Source organism: Myotis lucifugus, unplaced genomic scaffold, assembly GCF_000147115.1.
Source record: "Myotis lucifugus unplaced genomic scaffold, Myoluc2.0 scaffold_868, whole genome shotgun sequence".
Lineage (NCBI taxonomy): Eukaryota > Metazoa > Chordata > Mammalia > Chiroptera > Vespertilionidae > Myotis > Myotis lucifugus.
Window position 1 is genome coordinate 22773 of NW_005871916.1, and position 18637 is coordinate 41409.

An 18637-nucleotide genomic window follows, 5' to 3' on the forward strand; every position below is an offset into this window, starting at 1 on the left:
GGGCTGGGGGCGCCTCTGCCTCCCGGGCCCCAGGACAAAGACGGGGGCTGAGAGTGGCCTCCTGGGCTCTGGCCTTTGTGCTGACCCCGTGGGGCAGGCTGTGAAGCTGTGCCTGTCGCTGACACTGCCTCTGCCCCACCTGCTACCTGGGCTGCACCCCCCGGTCCTTGGCCTCCCTGCCAAGACTAATGCAGGGAGTAGCTGCGTGCTGCCCTCCGAGTCCTAAGCTACTGGGTGGAAACACAGTTTTGAAACGAGGAGGTTAAAGATCCCACCAGTGACGGCCCCTGCGGAGCTTAATGCCAGAGAAACACGGACACGCCGAAGCCTTTCTGGCTCTTTGTCCTCCTGCCCTGTGCCCGGCCCCCTCGCCCCCCCCCCCGCCCCCAGACGCCTTTTCTCTGGACCCCGCTGCTGGAAGGCTTCGCTGGCTGGGAAAAAGCCTCCTGTCCTGAGCGAGGTGCAGGCAGCCCCTGAATGAAACTGTCGGCAGCCTGGGGGTGGGGTGGGGGGGACACGGACTAATGAGGAGGAGGGAAAGGGCTGCCACTGCTACACGCAGAGGGAATGCGGACAGGACCTGGTGTGCCGGGCTTTAGCCAGGAGAGGCTCGGCCCCAGGAGGAGCGGACAGGGGCGCGCTCCTCAGCCCCTGGCACTATTTTCCAGGAAGAAGGCAGCGAGGCGAGCGGGACACACTGTTACTTCAGTGGGAATAACATGGGCACAACTTTCAAAATTGCATCCCTCGCCCTAGCTGGTGTGGCTCAGTGGATAGAGCATCGGCCTGCAGACTGAAAGGTCCTGGGTTCGATTCCAGTCAAGGGCACATGCCTGGGTTGCGGGCTGGATCCCCAGCAGGGGGGGGGGGGCGTGCAAAAGGCAGTCAACCAATGATCCCCTCTCATCACTGATGTTTCTATCTCTTCTTCCCTCTCCTTTCCTCTCTGAAATCAATACAAATATATTTAAAAAAACAAAAACAAAATCGCATCCCTCCTCCGCATCCACCCTTCAGTGTTCCTCACTGGATTGAGAAGGAAATCCAAGTTCCGCACCAGGACCTGGGAGACACGCTGCGCCGGCTCTGCCTCCCCCCCCACCACCCCCACCCCTGCCCCCCCACTTCCCTGACCGCCACATGCTCAGCCCACAGGTTCCCGGCCCTCCACGCTCCCAGCACCAGGCTCTGGGCTGCTGCTTCCATCCTGGGACCTCTACCCGGGCCGTCCATGTGGCTGCTCCTTCTCACCTTCCTGCCTCAAGTGAGTGTCTGCCCCGAAAGGCCTCCCTCCTGTGACGGCCCCAAGGTAAAGGGGCCCTCCCTGCTGCTCCTGATAGCAGCCCCCAGTGACGCCCTGAGTTATGTCACTGCGCTTCCCTGTCTGTCCCCCCAGATTCCTAGCAGCTGGCACGGTGCCTGGCACATGGCAAAGGAGCCCACCAGCTCCTGCCACTCCAGCCCTGGGAACGAGGATCTGCTCTCTCCTCAAGGTTTTGTCTTTTCCCGTCACGTAAACGGAACCACACAGTGGGCAGCCTTTTGCCTCTGGCTTGTGGTTGTTCAGAGAGGCTGGGATGAAAGACCAACGTTGACACCTCAGAGCATCCGTACTCCCCAGTCCTCCTGAGCAAGAAGCCGAGAGCACAGCTTACCTTCTGGAACACTTGGTAGTTGGACTTGGACCATATATCCAGCTGTGGGGAAAGGGATAAAAGTGTCGTCAGTGTCAATTTTAGAATCCGGACTTCAAAACACGATGCTCTAGTTACTGCTGCTAAGCCTGAAAAAATAAGACATGATTATAGAGTAACGATCCCGGGTTGAAAGGATTTAAACGTCCCGCCTGAAGGCCTGCTTTACAACCTGCTGGTGACTTAAGGAGCCTGTTGAAGGGATCCCGAGTAACTGACGGCTGATCAGGTCAGAGCCTGTGATCAGGGCGCCCCGGCCTCGAACCCGGGGAACGTGGAGGCCCAAGATGAAACGTGGGCAGGGCTGGGCGTGAACCCAGGCCAGTCCTCCTCTGGCCACACTGGTCCTACACGGGGCACTTCATGGCAGTCTCACCAAACCTCCCTGGTCTTACAGGTTTGCGTGAGAGATCAAACCGATGCCCCTCACTATTTCAAGAACAAGTGACGTCTGGCGAACAGAAGCACCCAGAGCAGACGGGAGAGCTCAGGACGGTGAGCTTAGCGGGGCCGCCAGTACGTTCCCTGGCGCTAAAAAGACAACTTTAATACACAGGGTCAAGAGTTGAGCAAATTGAAACACCTGGTCGATGGGCCTCCTGCAACCTGCTTCTGGGGTTGGCCGGTGGTCAGGGGGCCTGAGACACAGCTGTTTGAGCCTGTGCTGTGGCATTGATCCGGAGCGGGTGGGAGCAGGAGCAGCAGCCAGCCGGAAGGTTGCTCCAAGACAGGAAGTGAAGGGTTGCATTTGCCGGGTGAAAACACAACACTTGGCCTTCTGAAAATAGTCCTTGGAAATTAAACGTCGGGCTGTGGCCCTGGCTGGTGTGGCTCAGTTGGTTGGAGCATCGTCCCATGTGCCAAAGGCTGCGGGTTAGATCCCCAGTCAGGGCACATACCTGGGTTGTGGGTTCAGTCCCCGGGCTGTGTGGCAGGCAAACAATTAATGTTCTCTCTCACGTACGGAAGGCAACTAACTGATGTTCTCTCTCACATCGATGTTCCCCCCCCCCCCCCCCCCCAAAATCAGTAAGCATGTCCTCGGGTGAGGATTAAGAAGGAAGGTTGGGCTGTGAAGACAGGCACCGCTCTCCCGGCTCCTTCCGGCGCGGTCAGCTTTATGTAACTTTCATGTCGGAACCCTTTTGGGGCAGCGGAAGGTCCAGGACCTCTGACCCCTGCAGGGCTCCTGCTGGGCAGGGTGGAGGTTTCGCTGACCCAAGTCCAGGAAATGTCATGGAAGAATCTGATCGACTGAACATCCGTTCAAACCCCTTTCCCTCGCCCTGCTGTCCTGTCCCTTCCTGGACTCCCACATAACCCGGCACCTCTCCTTCTGTCTGCTAACCGACTCTCACAAGGGCGCTGCCAATTTCCACCCCCCACCCCCAGTCAAACCAGTTGATGGGGCAACACTTTAAAAAGTCACTAGGCTTCGACTTTTAATTTGACAGGTTTGCAAGTTCTAGGGCAGTGGTCGGCAAACTCATTAGTCAGCAGAGCCAAATATCAACAGTACAACGATTGAAATTTCTTTTGAGAGCCAAATTTTTTAAACTTAAACTATATAGGTAGGTACATTGTTATTAACTTAATTAGGGTACTCCTAAGGCTTAGGAAGAGCCACACTCAAGGGGCCAAAGAGCCGCATGTGGCTCGCGAGCCGCAGTTTGCCGACCACTGTTCTAGGGGAAAGTGACATGCGACTTCCCGGTAAGTCTGAAGGAAACTCTGAAGAAACACGAGTTCCCTACATAACCACTCCTGAGGCAGGGCGCCCGCTGGGCGGCTGGGCGCCTCGGGGGAAGTCGGGTCAGTTCTATTCCTAGGGAAGCAGAGCAGCCCAGGGCTTAGAACACGTTAAAGACCATCCAGATCGCCCAGTGAACGATGTCTTGTGTCTTTAGTTCTAACAAATCACCACCAAGATGACAGGAAGATGACAAAGATCCCAAATCTAAATTCCAGGGAGAGTAACCTCCATGTCAGGCTTGGAACTGATAGATCCTCCTGCCTGCCCCCACCGCACAGGGCGCAGCAAGACAGAGACACGGGCCAGGGAGAAAAGGAGGCGTCTGCACACAGATGGAGGGGTTGTAGTTTTAATTTAAAAGATGAAATTAAAAAAACAACAACACAAAACTTCAGCAAAATGTTTCAACGGAGAAATTCGAGGGGAACCGGTTGTCTGAAGAGCCCACTGACCGGCCTAATGGGCCTGAGAACACACGTGCTTGTGGACCGTGCGCTGCTCCTTCTGAGCGGGGCCTACACGCATCACCCAGGCCCCGGGGAACGCAGGACCATCTGGGGCAGGAGACGCTGGACAATGCGCCGTTCACCAGGTGCACGAGGTAAGAAAAGGACGGTAACAATGGGTCCGGTTTCACCAGGAAGGCGCAGCAGGCGGCTGCACTTGATTTTCTGCTAGATTTACGCCAAAGAAAGCATCTCATCAGCGCCTGGGGTCGGTGCCGCCTCTCCTTGGGGCCAGAAGATTTCGGAAATTCATTTCCGGGAGCCACGGCTGACCCAAATGAATAGTCATTAGCTCCAGCTTCTAGGCTGCAAGGCAGCAGGACTATGGACTTTGCTGGCTGTGCATTCAATGGGAGCTTCTGGAGGCTGCAAACTCCTAGCCGAAGCCTGAGAAACTCCCTAAGTGCCATGAGAAGGCGCGAAGCCCACAGCATCGGGGCCCAGGAAGGCCCTGCGGGGAAAGCCAGCCTCCCGCGACGTGACGGGGCTGGACACGCAGCCTCGAGCAGCCTGCGGCTCTGGGGCCGGATGAGCACTTCAGGGAGGAGTACCACGTTCCCAGGGAGATTACACCAGATCCTGGGGGACCACCTGCTTCACACACATCTGCCCCAGGAAGAACTAGTGACAACAGTGACAGAAACTTACTTAGGGAAGAGACATCAGCATCACCCAACATGGGCAGGCCAGGGAGTCTAACTACCATGATGGCCACCGCCAATGACCTCCGCCACCGCCAATGACCTCCGCCACCACCAATGACCTCCGCCACCCCCTGTGGCAGGTGCCTCTTATGACAGCTCTGCACTCAGCAGCAAGGCACCCTCGCACAAGGATGATAAGACATTGAGGCGCAGGGAGTTGAGCCACTTGCTCAGCATCACCACGCAGATGTGCGATGGAGGATCAGAAACGGGCCTGTCTCCAGAGGCCCAGCTCCTACCTGCGCAGGAAGAGGGCCCTGCAATGGAATTCAGATGGGGCGGCTCAGAGCTCCACGCTGTCCCCGGCCTTCAGCGAGCGCCCTTGCGAAGTGCAACCTGACAGATCTGCTTCAGGACCGCAGATGGGACAGTCGTCAGCACCACAACCCACTTAGCAGCCAGGGGGGGTGTTGGCAGCTTACCAGAAAGTTATCAATTCTTCATTTCAAAAAATAGTGCAGAGAACTAAAAATTATCTAAAACTGACACTTCCAAATAAAACTGGCAAGCCTCCGGGACTTCAGCTTTTAAAGCTTTTATTTATCAGCAGCTTCATCTCGCGAGGTCAAGAGGTGGGCGTCAGTAGGGGTGGGGTGCCACAGACCAGCAATGGTGAGGGTGTCTCCGTGGTTTCCGAAACCATGAACCTCCCTTTGGTGGTCTCTGTATGCCCGCCCACCGCCCCGGGGAATGAAAGAGGGACCCAGCCTCACCAGACGCGGTGACAGGTCTGCTACTTGTGAACTTCTCACTTCCAATCAGGGCGCACGCACATCTGTTACTAAAACTGCAGCGAGCACAGTCGCAGGGCCTCCTCTGCACGGACCCGTCCCCGCCCAGCGGTGCCCGCCCCAGCGGTGCCCTTCCCCCACCAGGAACAAGAGGCCCCTGTTCTGAAGGTCGTCTGAACAGTTTCAAAGGCTCTAACAAATCAAAACGTTCCCTGCATCTAATATCAAACGGGGCTGATGCCAACTCTTATTAGAGGAATCAGATTCAGCTTCCCCGGCCCAAACACACACACACATCCCACTTTGAAGTGGGAGAAGGCAGGGATCAGCGTCACCCTGGGGACAGCGCGGGCTGTCTTTGAAGGCTCCCTTTGATACCCCCCTTTCCCTCTTCGCTAGGAGGCTAAAGGCAGCCTTAAAAAGTGGCTAAGGGGTAATTAATGAAGCTATAGCACGAGCATCACCTAAATCCCCTAATAAGATAAACTCGACCGAGGCGTTTGCACTTTCCCAGGTAAGTCTGGCGGGTGTAAAACGAGGACAATGCCTGGAACGTGCCGAGTCCGGCCCTGGGCGCCTCCCAGATGACACCGAACTCCAGGTCAGGGAGTCTGAGAGCATTTTCCTATTTTACTGGAGGAATTGGCCACGGTGCTTGGTATCAAAGTGTGCACTGCAGGTGAGGGGACAGGGTGACTGGGGCAGTGGAGGTGGGTGTTACTGTGAAGTGGCAGCCGGGTGGCACTGTGATGGGGAAAGCCGCGGGCGTGGCAGTGGGTGGGGCTGGGCCACTGCTCCTGCAGCTGTAGTGGGAGCAGGGCCTCCTGCATCGCCGTGGTGATAGGGAGCCCGGTACGGCGCCGGTTTCCGGACACGCAGTCTCTCTGATGAACGGAGAGCCCACGCCAACCACTCATTAGGAAAACCCATGTGCCCGTCTGTGCGTGTCCTTTATTCTCGACTCACACTCCACTCCCTGCTGCTGCCTTTAGTTCCCACCTCTAATTGTTCACTCTCCCCTTTCACTCCAGGGAAAGCACTTTCACACCCCAGGTGGGCTTTCTCATCCCCATCCCCCCACCCCACTCCCCCCCCATGTCACTGGGCTGTGCTCCAGGCCCTGGGTCTATCCTTGGGACACTCAAGGACAGCTTGTGTCCTCAGGAGGGGTGAGGGGTGAGCTCTGGCTCAGTGTGACCGTAGGTCTCAGTTTCCTGATCTGGAAAATGGGGCTAGGATTCAGTAACCCCTGTAGGCAAAGCTTGCTTCAGCACAGTGCCTACCAGACCAACATACGGGTACTGTTAGTATTTTTGTTACCTGCAAGATTGACGTGGAAAGAAATTACCACGATGTACTAATTCTAGTTAGAGCAAAAGGGGGCTCCCACGCTGTGGATGGAGTCGTGATGGCACTGCGCCGTGAGCGAGGCAAACCCAGACTGCCGTCCGTCGCGAGAGGCCCCTGGGAAAGGGGACAGAGTGAGAAGGAAGATGGCACTGGGCCGGGTACCAGGAAGAGGGGAAGTTCATCAGGTGGACGGGGAGGGCATGCACCCCGGGCTAAGGGCACAGGGTGCCAGTGAATGAGAGAGCGCCAATAACACCAAGGCTGAGAGGAGGACAGAGGCGTGTGGCGATGGAGGCAGACGAGGTCAGAAAGGAAGACGGGCCAGCTCGCTAGATGCCTGGCTGAGGAGTTTGGATTTTATTCCACAGCCAGAGTTTTCTGCAAACGCCGGTGTCACAATGTGCTCTCTGAGCAAAGGGAGAAAGCGCTTGGTGGTCACATAGGTAGAATCCTGCACACTGCACACCCCTCGGGAGACGCACGAGCACAGAGCGGCCCAGGCTCTACGAGCTCCTGCAGCGAAGAACCCGCCGAACCCTCTCAAACTCCCTGACCGCAGGCTGCTCAGTGCCCAGCAGCCAACTCCCCGTTTCCTGCTCCAGGCGATGGGAAGATGGTGAAAAGCAATCGCACTTTGGGAAGACAGCTCTGGGAGCCAGGGAAGGACACACCGGGGAAGTAACCTGGAGACTAGACGTGAGCGGCTAGTGCGGGGACTCGGCTGAGAGGCAGCGAGCTGGAAAGGAGTGGAGGACAGGAGGGGCCAACTGGAGGGACATGTAAGGAGGAGGACCCGCCGACAAACTAGATAAGGGGGGGGGGGCGGGGGGCTGAGCAGGTAGACGGTGGCACCACTGACCCAGTGAAGGAGCTGCGGATGGAGCCTGAGTTTAGGGGGGATGATGAGCTAAGTTTGGGTCCATCTGGAGAGAAGAGGGGTGACACAAATCAGTCCAGGAGTGACTGGTGTAGGTGCCACGTGGGACCTCCGGGGGGATGAGAGGCCAAGACACGAGCAAGGAGAAGAGGCCCGGAACCCGGGCGTGCAGGGTAGAGGCGTGGGCGGTAGTGACTGATGCAGTCATTTTTTTTTTTTTTTTTGCTAATCCTCACCAGAAGATTTTTTTCCCATTGATATTTAGAGAGAGTGGAAGGAAGAGAGGGAGAGACACAGAGAGAGAAACATACATGTGAGAGAGACACATCGATTGGTTGCCTCCTGCACGCCCCCTTGACCAGGGCAGAGCATCGAGCCTGCAACCGAGGTACGGGCCCTTGACTGGAATCAAACCCGGGACCTTCAGTCCGCGGGCCGATGCTCTACCCACTGAGCAACCTGTCTAGGGCTGTCACCTCTTTTTAAGAAAAACGTTTTCTCCTCATCATAACGTGGCTGTTGGGTGTGAGTGCTAGAGCGACCACATGTAGGTTTACGTGGGACTCATGGAGAGAAATGACAGCCCCGAGGGGCCGACGGCCCGGGCGCTGGGGGACACAGGGTGCGTCGGGGTGGTGTCTTGGGCAGAGCGCCCGTTCCGCTCTGGGAGCAGGCACAGTGCAGGCTGCCAGCGCCCATCAGCGTCTCTCACGCTCGCCACAGAGCCATGTGGACAGTGCGGTGACGGGAAATTAGGGGCTCACGAGGGTGAACTTTCCATGAAGCCAGTCACCCACAGAGGAACCCGCCTCGGGTCAGGCACATCGCTCAATGGAGCCTCGGAGGACAAGCTGCTTCCTGCGCTCCTTGTTAGCGTCCCAGAAAGATGGGCGGCAGCTTGTATGGCGAACTTGGATTTTCCTCATGGTTTTGGGAAAAGCTAAATGCCGGGCCATGGGCTACTGATATGCTGCGAGACTGGGAAAAAAACTCCAAAAAAACAAAAAAAAGAAAAAGAAAAAGGAAAAAATCCCTTTTCTCAGAAGACACATTTAATGAGGCACCTGGGGTCTAAGGCGATAAATCAGAAATTCAACTGAGGGCGTCGGCCGAGAGGAGAGCGGGGCCTGCGGAGATGGGGAGAGGGGGTGCTGCGTGCTCATCTCCACGCGGACACGGCCATGTCGCCCATCACCTCGGCCTCATCGCGCTGCTTAAGCCGCTCGGCGCGGGCTCCGCCACATTCGTCCCGGGACACGGACAAGAACGGAAAACCAACGAGAGGCCGCCCGCCTACCTTGCCGTCTTCCGTGTAGACGTTCTCGTTGTAGCCCTTCACGATCGTTCGGTCAATGAACAGGCTCCGCATGACGACAATCACTTTCAGCACCTTTCCCAAGGTCACCTGCCAAAACACGTGTGCAAACATGAGCACCAGCCTGAACATGCAAATCACACACAGCTGGGCAAGATGATGAGAAGGCGGCACTGGGCTCACCCTCCTGTGTCAGAGGCCCCAGCGGCCACGAGGGAGGGCGTGCTGGCTGTCCCGCGTGCCAGCGTCCCAAAGCATTTAGTCCCACACTCCCAGCAACACAAGTTCTTCCTTCACCACTGAAAGATGGTGCGGGCCCCTCATCTCACCACCCTGAGTGATCTCTAACTGGCTCTTACCTGTCAGGACGAGCCCCAGGTGCTTGCCATCTGCCGGGTAAGGTGACCCCCACCCCCACCCCCGTTTTCTCTGCCCTGAGGTGGTCCCCTCCCCGGAGCTCCAGGAGTCAGCGAGCCGGGTTCTCAGGGCCGTCGTGGCCCGTGCACCCCCGGAGTCCAGGGAGCGCGACAGAGATGACAGGCAGGCCCGGGGGCCCTGGGCGATCTGTGTACAGTGGCTGGTCAGAGTGGACGACGACACCCAGTAAGCTCTGACCGTAAACGGAAAGTGGCTGAATTTTATCTCCAAAAAGGAACAGGATCCTGGAAATATATTTAAGTGCTTTTTCTCTTTTAGAATTTTCAGGAAGTATATGGATTAAAATATACAAAAATAGTGCAGTGTCATATATGCCAGGGAAGCGTGCCCGGCTGTGCTGGCTGGAGCCCCAGCACTCAGAACGGAAACGGCGCCTCCCTTTCCTGGGGCTCCCGTAACTCGTCTGACACCTGGGTGAGACCCTGGAGCGAGTCCCGAGGAGGCCGACCCCACAGAATCGGCCAAAGGTCCCCGTTGGTCTGAGTGAGGACAAGAATCCCCGCCCCCGCAGCAGCGGACCCCCTGCGGCTCCAGTGTGCAGTCGGTTCTGGGGGCCGCCCCCCTTTCCTTACTCCCCAGTCCTAGCAGTGGTCCAACTGCCTGTCCGCATAACAGCCTTCTTCTCCCCTGAACGTCCCTGATACCCTGTTCCTTCAACAGTTTTCAGTTCTGAGAGGGTGTCTCCGTTCTTGCCCAAAATGGCACAGAATATAAATCTGGCAAGAAAAAGGTGATGCACATATTTACATTTCAGAGAAAGTTAATAAAAACACCTTATTAAGTGTATAGTACTTCTCGTTACTGCTACACCACGTAACATTTAAAGGGTCATTTCTTACACAATTGGACACCACTGGCTAAGATGCCAATTAACCAGAGGCGGGAACAGCCGCTCTGTCCCCAGTTCAAGGCAGCTCATTGGCAGGAAGTGGGGTGGAGAAGGGGGAGGGGGGGTGGAGAAGGGGGAGGGGAGGAGGAGGCACCCAGTTGTAACTTTGTAACTCTAAGGACTGAAATGGCGGAGATGCTGGACCTCCTCCCGCAGGGCCACTGCTTTCAGCACATGTGAACTCTCCTGTGACGCCCAAGGGTAACCAAGCAACTGTCTCCGTAAAAGCACCCTGAGTCGGGCTGACTTTCACTACCCGGTAAACTGCCTTGGTAATGGCTCAAGCTTCTTAAGAGGGAATTCAGGGAAAAATACACGCTACAGGTACTAGACATTTTACATTTAACTTTTTTTGTTTTGAAGAGTGAACTTGGTATTTCGAAGTTATGACGACATGAGCATTGCTCCGTCGCGGTGCAGTCTGCGGAGGCGGCATTCCACGCGGCCTGGTTCCTCCGGGGGCTACACTGTGACTTCCCCAGCCATCCTGTTGGACATTAGCTGCTTCCACGGTTTCCCTAATATAAATACGGCCGCAACACACACTTTCGTTCACGAAGCTTTCAAGACATTTGGGATTACTTCTTGAGGACAGATTTGCAGAACTATAATTATTGAGGCAAATGGTACAAATATTTTAAGGTTTTTGATACAATCTGCCCATGTGCTAAGCACAGGGTTATGCCAACCAGAAAGGCACGAACACACCCATCTCAGTTTGCTCTCGCTAGCAACAGGTGCTATTAAAGTAAAATAACACAAACTCACCCCTCCTGGAAGCACCGACCTAATGATTTCTTTAAGTCTTTTATTATAGAAGATTTAAAATAACATACAAATAAACGAAATGGTATAGAGAACTCCAGGGACCCATCCCAACGTCAACAATTACAACTCTTCCCCCTCCCCCACCTACTTTGCCCTTTCTGCACGTTTATTTAGTTAGTTCCCCTTTCTGTATTATTTTGGAACAAACAGCACAGAATAATTTTCACGTGTAAATATTTCAGTCTGCGTCTCCAAAAGATACAGGCTCTGAAACAGCAAAGCCTCACCGTGATGTCATCCCATGTCTACAAACCAGAAATTTCAGTTATCCACGCTCAGTGCAGTGAGCGTCTAATCCCCACAGCCTCCCACGGCACGTTCGTGAGAGTCTGCTGGTCCCAGGACCTGAACCCGGACACGCTGCGACTGCCGACGCGTCTCCTAAGCCTCCCCTGAACGAAAGGCATCCTCTCTCTAGCCTCCCGTGCACTCCCCCCCCCACTCGATTTGCTGAGGAAACCGGTCATTCCCGCCAGTTTCCCCACAGCCTGGACTCTGCTGACGGCCTCCCGGGTGTGCTGGACACGTTCCTCTCACTCTGCACTTCCCGGAAATTGGCGATTAGATGGCATTCAAGCCTGACTCTGTGTCAAGGCTGCTTCCCAGGCGTGTTCCACTCCACCCACAGGAGGCGTGCGAGGTTGGGCCTCAGTGGGGACCCGCTGACCCAGCATGATCCAGCAGGTTCCACACGGCGGATTCCATGCGATCCCCCCTTTCCACTCACTAGCGGGAACACTTGTATACGAAAGCTTCCCCTCCCCTCCTGTTTGGCTATGGAGCGGGAGGGCTCCCTACACAGGAAGAGCAGGGTAAAGGCTCAATTCTTTTTCGTTACTCTCCAGTTTTTAGAACAGTGCCTCGGCTCACTAGTTTTCTTCCACTGCGGACGGGTTCGTTTTCCTCCCCGACATTACCCTACGCCAGGGGTGGGCAACCTTTCTGTGGGTGCGTGCCAAAACCAGCAAAATCTCTGACTCAAAAGTCTTCTGCGTGCCAACCCTAATTTTTTGAGAACATGTTACGCCTACTTGATATCTCTTAAGGTGTACGTATGTGAAGAACCTTGAAGAAATAACAAAATTCATTTGAGTGACAAAAACACAGTATATGATGATGAAAGATATATTTATTTTTTAATGTATACATGTACACTGATAGTCCGACAGAAAACTTTATGACTCCGTTTGATATTATCAGTGGGACTTTTGCTGCTGCCTCACTGATGACAGAGATTTTACATCAGGTTTCTATTTCGTGACCTTCAGAGATATGCACGAGCTACTACTTTCATCCGTCAGGCTACTCCTATTACGAGACTTAACAAAATTCATCACTGAGAACAAAGATTCACAAGTGTATGTGGATGAAACCAAAACACTGGTCACATCTAGGAAGGCAGGGAGAGTTAAGGCAGAGGCATAGAAATTGTTCTTCCCCTCTCTCATCAATCCATGTCTATGGTCTTTAAGATAACTTGTTATGTAAAATTATTTATTTATCTAAGATGCACCTACACTGAATTTATCTGAAAAATAAAAAGTCGATATTAAGAAAAAAATTGTAAATGGAAGATTATAAGAGAGGGTTTCGAGTGCCAGCAAAAGTTACTGGCGTGCCATGTTTGGCACGCGTGCCAGGGGTTGCCCACCCCTGCCCTACACGCTCAGATTTAAATGTATCTGCTGTGATTTTGTCTGGTGCGATTATTATTCGTGTTGACGCTCAAACTGTCCCATCTGCGGCTGGGGGGGGGGCACCTGATCAACGTGGAGTCCCTCACAACCTGGTCCCTGGTGCCTCCTGCCGTGGGGTGCCTGCTGCTCCAGGCTGCCTCTCATGCCCCTGCTGAGGCTCCGTCCTCAGCGGCCCTAGTTCTCGTCCTGGGAAATGGACTGCAAGACCACAACCGGGCAAGAGCTGCAAATGACTCTGATGGGTCCAATTCTTGTTAATTTCATGAACCTGCATCAGGGCGCGTGGCTCCTTCCCGCCTTTTTCTTGTCCTGGATTCACCTACTCATGGAGCACCGCCACGCTGTGCCTAGACTGGGCTGCGCAGGTGGCGGACAGCCAGTGCATGAGCCGTGCTCTGGTTCAGCCCCGCAGAGCTCCATGGCATGTGTCAGTTCTCAGGTGTTGGAGCCGGAGAGGACCTGGCGCTCAGCCAGGTGAAAATGCGTAGAACGAGGGCTTCTAAATGTTTAACACGGTCAATATGCAGCTCTGCACACAATTTTGAAGCCTGGCGGTTTGAGGCCTTGGAGTCGGTGAGGACAGCTCCGTCGCAGAGTGGCCACCAGGCGTCCATGAGGAGATGCGCTGCTGAGGGTGTGCACAGGGCCTGCACGGAGGACGCCCCCTGGTGGCTGCCCACACCCGCCAGCACTTCACAGAGGTGAGGTGACTGGAAGCCAGTTAACCTCAAAGCTGGAGCAAACTTGCCCTGATGTTGTCTTTCTGCCCACACCTGCGGCCAAGGGATGCTGCAGAGCGTGGCTGCAGTGGTGCTGGGCCGCGAGGTGTGAACATGACGCCAAATGGTCAAGGGCACTGGGCTGCAGTCCTTCCTCTGCCACTTCGGGTGGTGTGACCCAGGGCAAGTCAGACAACCCTCGTGCCTGTACTCAGCTGGGAACGCCTGGGGCCTGCTGGAGGGTCAAGTGAGATGATACAGGAGACGCGGCTGTGGTGTGATACACAACTGACCAAACAGCCTCCCGCCTCGTTCCCCACGAGCGCAGTGTGCGGAGGCGCGTGCTCTCCAGCGCCCTCTCCAGCGCGCACACCCCTCTACCTGCCACAAACTCTCGTGGGTCTGACTGTGTTAGTTTAACGAATCTGCGTGCACCAGGTTGTAATGACCTTGAGTTCCGGGAGAAAGAAATGGCAGTGCGTCATGCACAGGCCAGTGGACGCCACCTGCAAACTAGCCAGCGCCGGCCCTGGTCACAGGCAAGACGCCCAGCGATGGGGTGCAGGTGGGCTCTTGGCAACTGCTCTGGGATACCACAGATAAAGCTAATGCCATCTGCTAATGAAGCAGGCTTGCCGTTGCCACGGTAACCCTTCTTCTATGCTAAGCAGCACATTTCCGAAGAGCTCCCTCCATACCCCTCCTGCATCTGTCTCCGCGTGTTCGATGGCAAGTTGTGGGGTCAAAGGAAGCCAGGGGGCCTGCCGGCAGGTCAGACCCTCCAGGGAGGTGCCCGGAGGAACGCTGTCCCTGCCTCGCTCCGCATCGGTCCCTGGGCTGAAACCGCTGGTCCTCGGCCTGCTCTCACAGCCGCTGCCTGCGGGGAGTCGTCCATGAAGAGAATTCCTAGTTCACTATGGCAAGGCAAGTCACAGGCAGGAAAGGCAGAGTGGGAGCGAGGCTGAGGATAATAGCAAAAATACTTATCTCCACGCTGCCACCAAATGCCACCTGACACACACTGAGCAAATACAGCACTGGATCCATCTGCAGGCCATGGGCGACCCCGTGCGCTCAAACCTTGTCCCTCTGGGGCCTGCGCAGGGGAAAGGCACCGTGAACCTGAGCAGCGTCTGTGTCTAGGACACCGGGGAGGCAAGCTGACTGAAAGCGTATTTGCATCAGAAACCCAGCACCAGAGGCGCATGCGTGACCCGGCACAAAGCCACACGTGGGTGGTGAGGGGTGGCACAGCCCCTGTCATTCGGACAAAGGCAGCACAGTGACCTCGGCTTCGAGGGCAGGGGTCTGTTAAAAAAGAGAAGCCAACCATACGGCCACTCACAGCCACCAGCCACTCACAAACTCACAGCCACCAGCCACTCATAACCTCACAGCCACTCACAAACTCACAGCCACCAGCCACTCACAACCTCACAGCCACTCACAACCACCAGCCACTCACAGCCATATAGCCACTCACAGCCACCAGCCACTCACAAACTCACAGCCACCAGCCACTCACAACCTCACAGCCACTCACAACCACCAGCCACTCACAGCCATATAGCCACTCACAGCCACCAGCCACTCACAAACTCACAGCCACCAGCCACTCAGCCACTCACAAACTCACAGCCACCAGCCACTCACAGCCATATAGCCACTCACAGCCACCAGCCACTCACAGCCATATAGCCACTCACAGCCACCAGCCACTCACAGCCATACAGCCACTCACAACCACCAGCCACTCACAGCCATACAGCCACTCATAGCCACCAGCCACTCACAACCACCAGCCACTCACAACCACCAGCCACTCACAGCCATACAGCCACTCACAGCCATACAGCCACTCACAGCCACCAGCCACTCACAACCACCAGCCACTCACAACCACCAGCCACTCACAGCCACCAGCCACTCACAGCCACCAGCCACTCACAGCCATACAGCCACTCACAGATGTCATTCTCCAGGACGTAAGAGGCCTGCGGTTCTGTAGGTGCTGTTTTTCCAGGTGTAGTTAGGAAGGTGGGGGAAGGGGAGGCAGCCAGGCATAGCTACCCCATAGCACTAAGAACCTACATATTTGTACTAATTCCTGAGAAAGAAAAGATAAAGCGAGTGACCCCAATAAGCACTTATTTATTGAGTAGATAAGTGTTTGTCGCATGGGACACACTGGGCGCCGACACGGATTCAGAGAATCATGTGACGTTAGAGCTGTAAAGAATTACAAAAATCATTTGTCCAAGTGCCCCATCTTAAAGGTGTCAGCAGAAGCCTCAAGAGGTTTAGGAGAGTCCAATATGGCTCCTCCCGGAAGAGGTGATAAAGCGATGCGTGACTGAGTAGCTAGAGGGCACCCTTGGGGCCCAGTTTCCCCAAGGACCCCGGGGGGGGGGGGGGGGGGGCGCTGCCTCGTCCCCCTGCTGCGTGGCACCATCAAAAGGCACTTGGTTCAGCGCCTGTCCGTCATCAGAGGCTCTGAAAGGTGGAGGTGGCTGGACAGGTGAGCACTCCCACCTGGTGACTCCTCCAAGAGGCGCCCTTAGATGTGGCGACAACGTTCAGTGCCTCCAGGCTTCCCCTGACTCCTGGGGGCTTCCCCCGAAAAATGCAGACTTGCCCTGGGCTCCGGGACAGGGGCTGGGCACGCCTGTGAGGCCGCATACAGACGTCGAGGCGTCTGGCTTGAGCAGCAGGTAGACGGTCTTGCTGTTGACTGAGAGGAGATGAAGAGAGGAGGGAGGAGCGAGGCGGGGCTGGGGGAATCACTTCCCTTTATGGAGTCTGGATACTGCTGATGCCCACGCGGAGAGACGGTAAATGGGCAGCTTGGAGACGGGACTCAGGGATGAGGTCCTGGCTAGATGGTCGAGTTCATGGATGACCTTTCCCAAGGCGGCGGGTGCGAGTTCAGATGAGCTGAGACCTCACCCTGAAGACACCCAAGGAGCAGCATCTGAGCTCGGGGCTCAGGGGCGGGAGGCAGACCCAGCCCAGGCGAGGGTGGTCCCCGAGCTGACCTGCCACCTGCCCCCTCCATTGCAAAGGCTCAGGGTGTCCTCTGTGCAGTCGCCCCCCCCACAGGCCCGCCCTCCTGTCGGCAGCGCTTGGCTTTTTACCATCTCGACTGTCGGACGCGCGCCAGCTTGACCTTGATGTAGAAAATTTTCATTCAAATCAATACATAGACAAGGTCACTTTAAAATCCAATTAATATGAACGGGAAGAAGTGCCCCACAGCTCTGTGAGCTGGAAAGGACCAGTTGCGACTTAGCGACAACAAAGAGGCGGCTATTTGAGGACGCAGCGGCGGGGCCCCTTACACACAGGCTGTAGTCAGAACACCAAGAACTTTGTGGCTTCTATTTAGGGCACCTTAACATTAATCTAGTTTGTTTGAACAAATGTACTGAAAACTGTGAATTCCTGCAACCTCATTTAAATAAATTAAACCTGGACTTCAGCTCACCCAGGAGGCCCTAGGGGAATCTAGGTGTTACCGCAGTGTGAGTGGAGCAATCTGCATTGATATAGAACAGTCACAAAAGTGCAGAACCTGGGGGAAACTGAGGCACTGGTATTTACGAGGCTGGTTCCCACCAGGTTCCCACCCAGGACTCAGGCGCATCCTCCTTGGGTTTGCCACCGTGACCCTCCACTCTGCTCCCTGCGAACGAGAGACGTGTGCTGCACAGCAGGGACCGGAGAACCGCACAGATGACAGGGACGTATCGCTATCCTGGGCTCTTTTCTGTCTGCTCATCGCTTTCCCACGGGGAGCTCAGTTCTTCTGCCCTTGAACCAGGTGAGCACAGGCTATAAATGACCAGACAGCCAGCGGAAGAAGATGAACTTGCTTTGTAACTTCAAGGAACGACGGCAAATTATGTAAAGTTGGAATGAGGTGTTAGGGATGCCACTGGGATCTCATGAACCTCTTCCTCAATTTGCTTTACGCTGGGAGTTCCTAAGGGGCTGCTGAAGGGGCTGGGGCTGAGCTGCGCGAGGGAAGCCCCACACCTTGCGGAGCCTCTAGGGGACCCTCATGGGTTTGAAGTGCAGAGGCCCTGCAATGCAGGGCTGTAAAGAAAGCATCCTGCACCCCGACCCAGACAGCTGTGAGTGCGTGCAACTTCGCGGGTTACACCGCAGCGAGTTAAAGCAGCCCAGCTCTGCAGCAAAGGGCAAGCTGCCGCCTGGCAGACTGTGGCCCTGCCTTCTTCATTGAAAGCGACACAAAGCCAGCAGACGCCCGGCCCGCCCCCAGCCTCCAGCCCCTCATCTGCAGCAGCAGCAATGCTCCTCACACTCATTATTCCGTAATGACGCCTGTTTGTAAATAGCAAGATGAGATGCAATTAAACCACGAGAGGCTAAATAAACACACATGCTAATTAGGACCTTTCCAAGAGATTTGTTTTCACGTAAAGACTGGAATTTACCTTTCATTAATCTAACTTAATTGCAGTATGCACCAATAAACAGTCAACTCGAATTAAGTGCTCTAAATGGCTTCCCCCAATCGCAGGGCGGCGAGGGATCCTGGCTTTGGGTAACAAGCCACCTTCTGCGGAAGGCGGGGACTGACTGGGAAGAGCCTGCTGAGCATCAGGGAAGGATTTTGGCAGTAAGACAGGGACCGCACCGTTACCATGACGCCTGAAGTTAATGAGGTCAAGGTCATGGTTCAAACTGCAGCCTGGCCCCTCTTGTGAGTCAGCGAGTTTTGCTCAATTCCATGGTAGCAGACATCACCTGTTTCACGTGCCAGCTTCCTGTCACTGGTTCCGGGGAGACGGAGTCACCGTCTGGATCAATCAGTTCACATCCAGTCCCAGGCCCAGAATAATAATGCCCGGAACAGCTGCCCGGTGGCTGTGTCTGAGAGGACAGCCGGTATTGGCAGGAACAGAAAAGTTGGCGCTTTAACCTCTGATTCCAGGTGTGAAAGATTACATACACTTGACAATGAAACTGAAACAGAACGTGATGGAGTATCCACATTGGGCATCTTTTGTGCAAGGCCTCAGAGCACCGAACGATTTACTCATTCAGCAAATATTGACTGAGCCCACGGAGCAGCAGGCGCTGGATCAGGCCGGAAACCACTTCAGGAAACGT

At 55.3% G+C, this 18637-nt stretch overlaps 1 protein-coding gene across 1 annotated transcript in view; it reads right to left on the reverse strand.

Moving 5' to 3' along the window:
* The window catches only part of LOC102420739 (mediator of RNA polymerase II transcription subunit 27-like), a 136539-nt gene that overhangs the window by 11465 nt on the left and 106437 nt on the right, over positions 1 to 18637 (reverse strand). Inside the window, 3 exon segments of the mRNA XM_023747414.1 lie at positions 891 to 946; positions 1656 to 1697; positions 8913 to 9020. Coding sequence (XP_023603182.1) covers positions 891 to 946; positions 1656 to 1697; positions 8913 to 9020 — 206 coding nt within the window.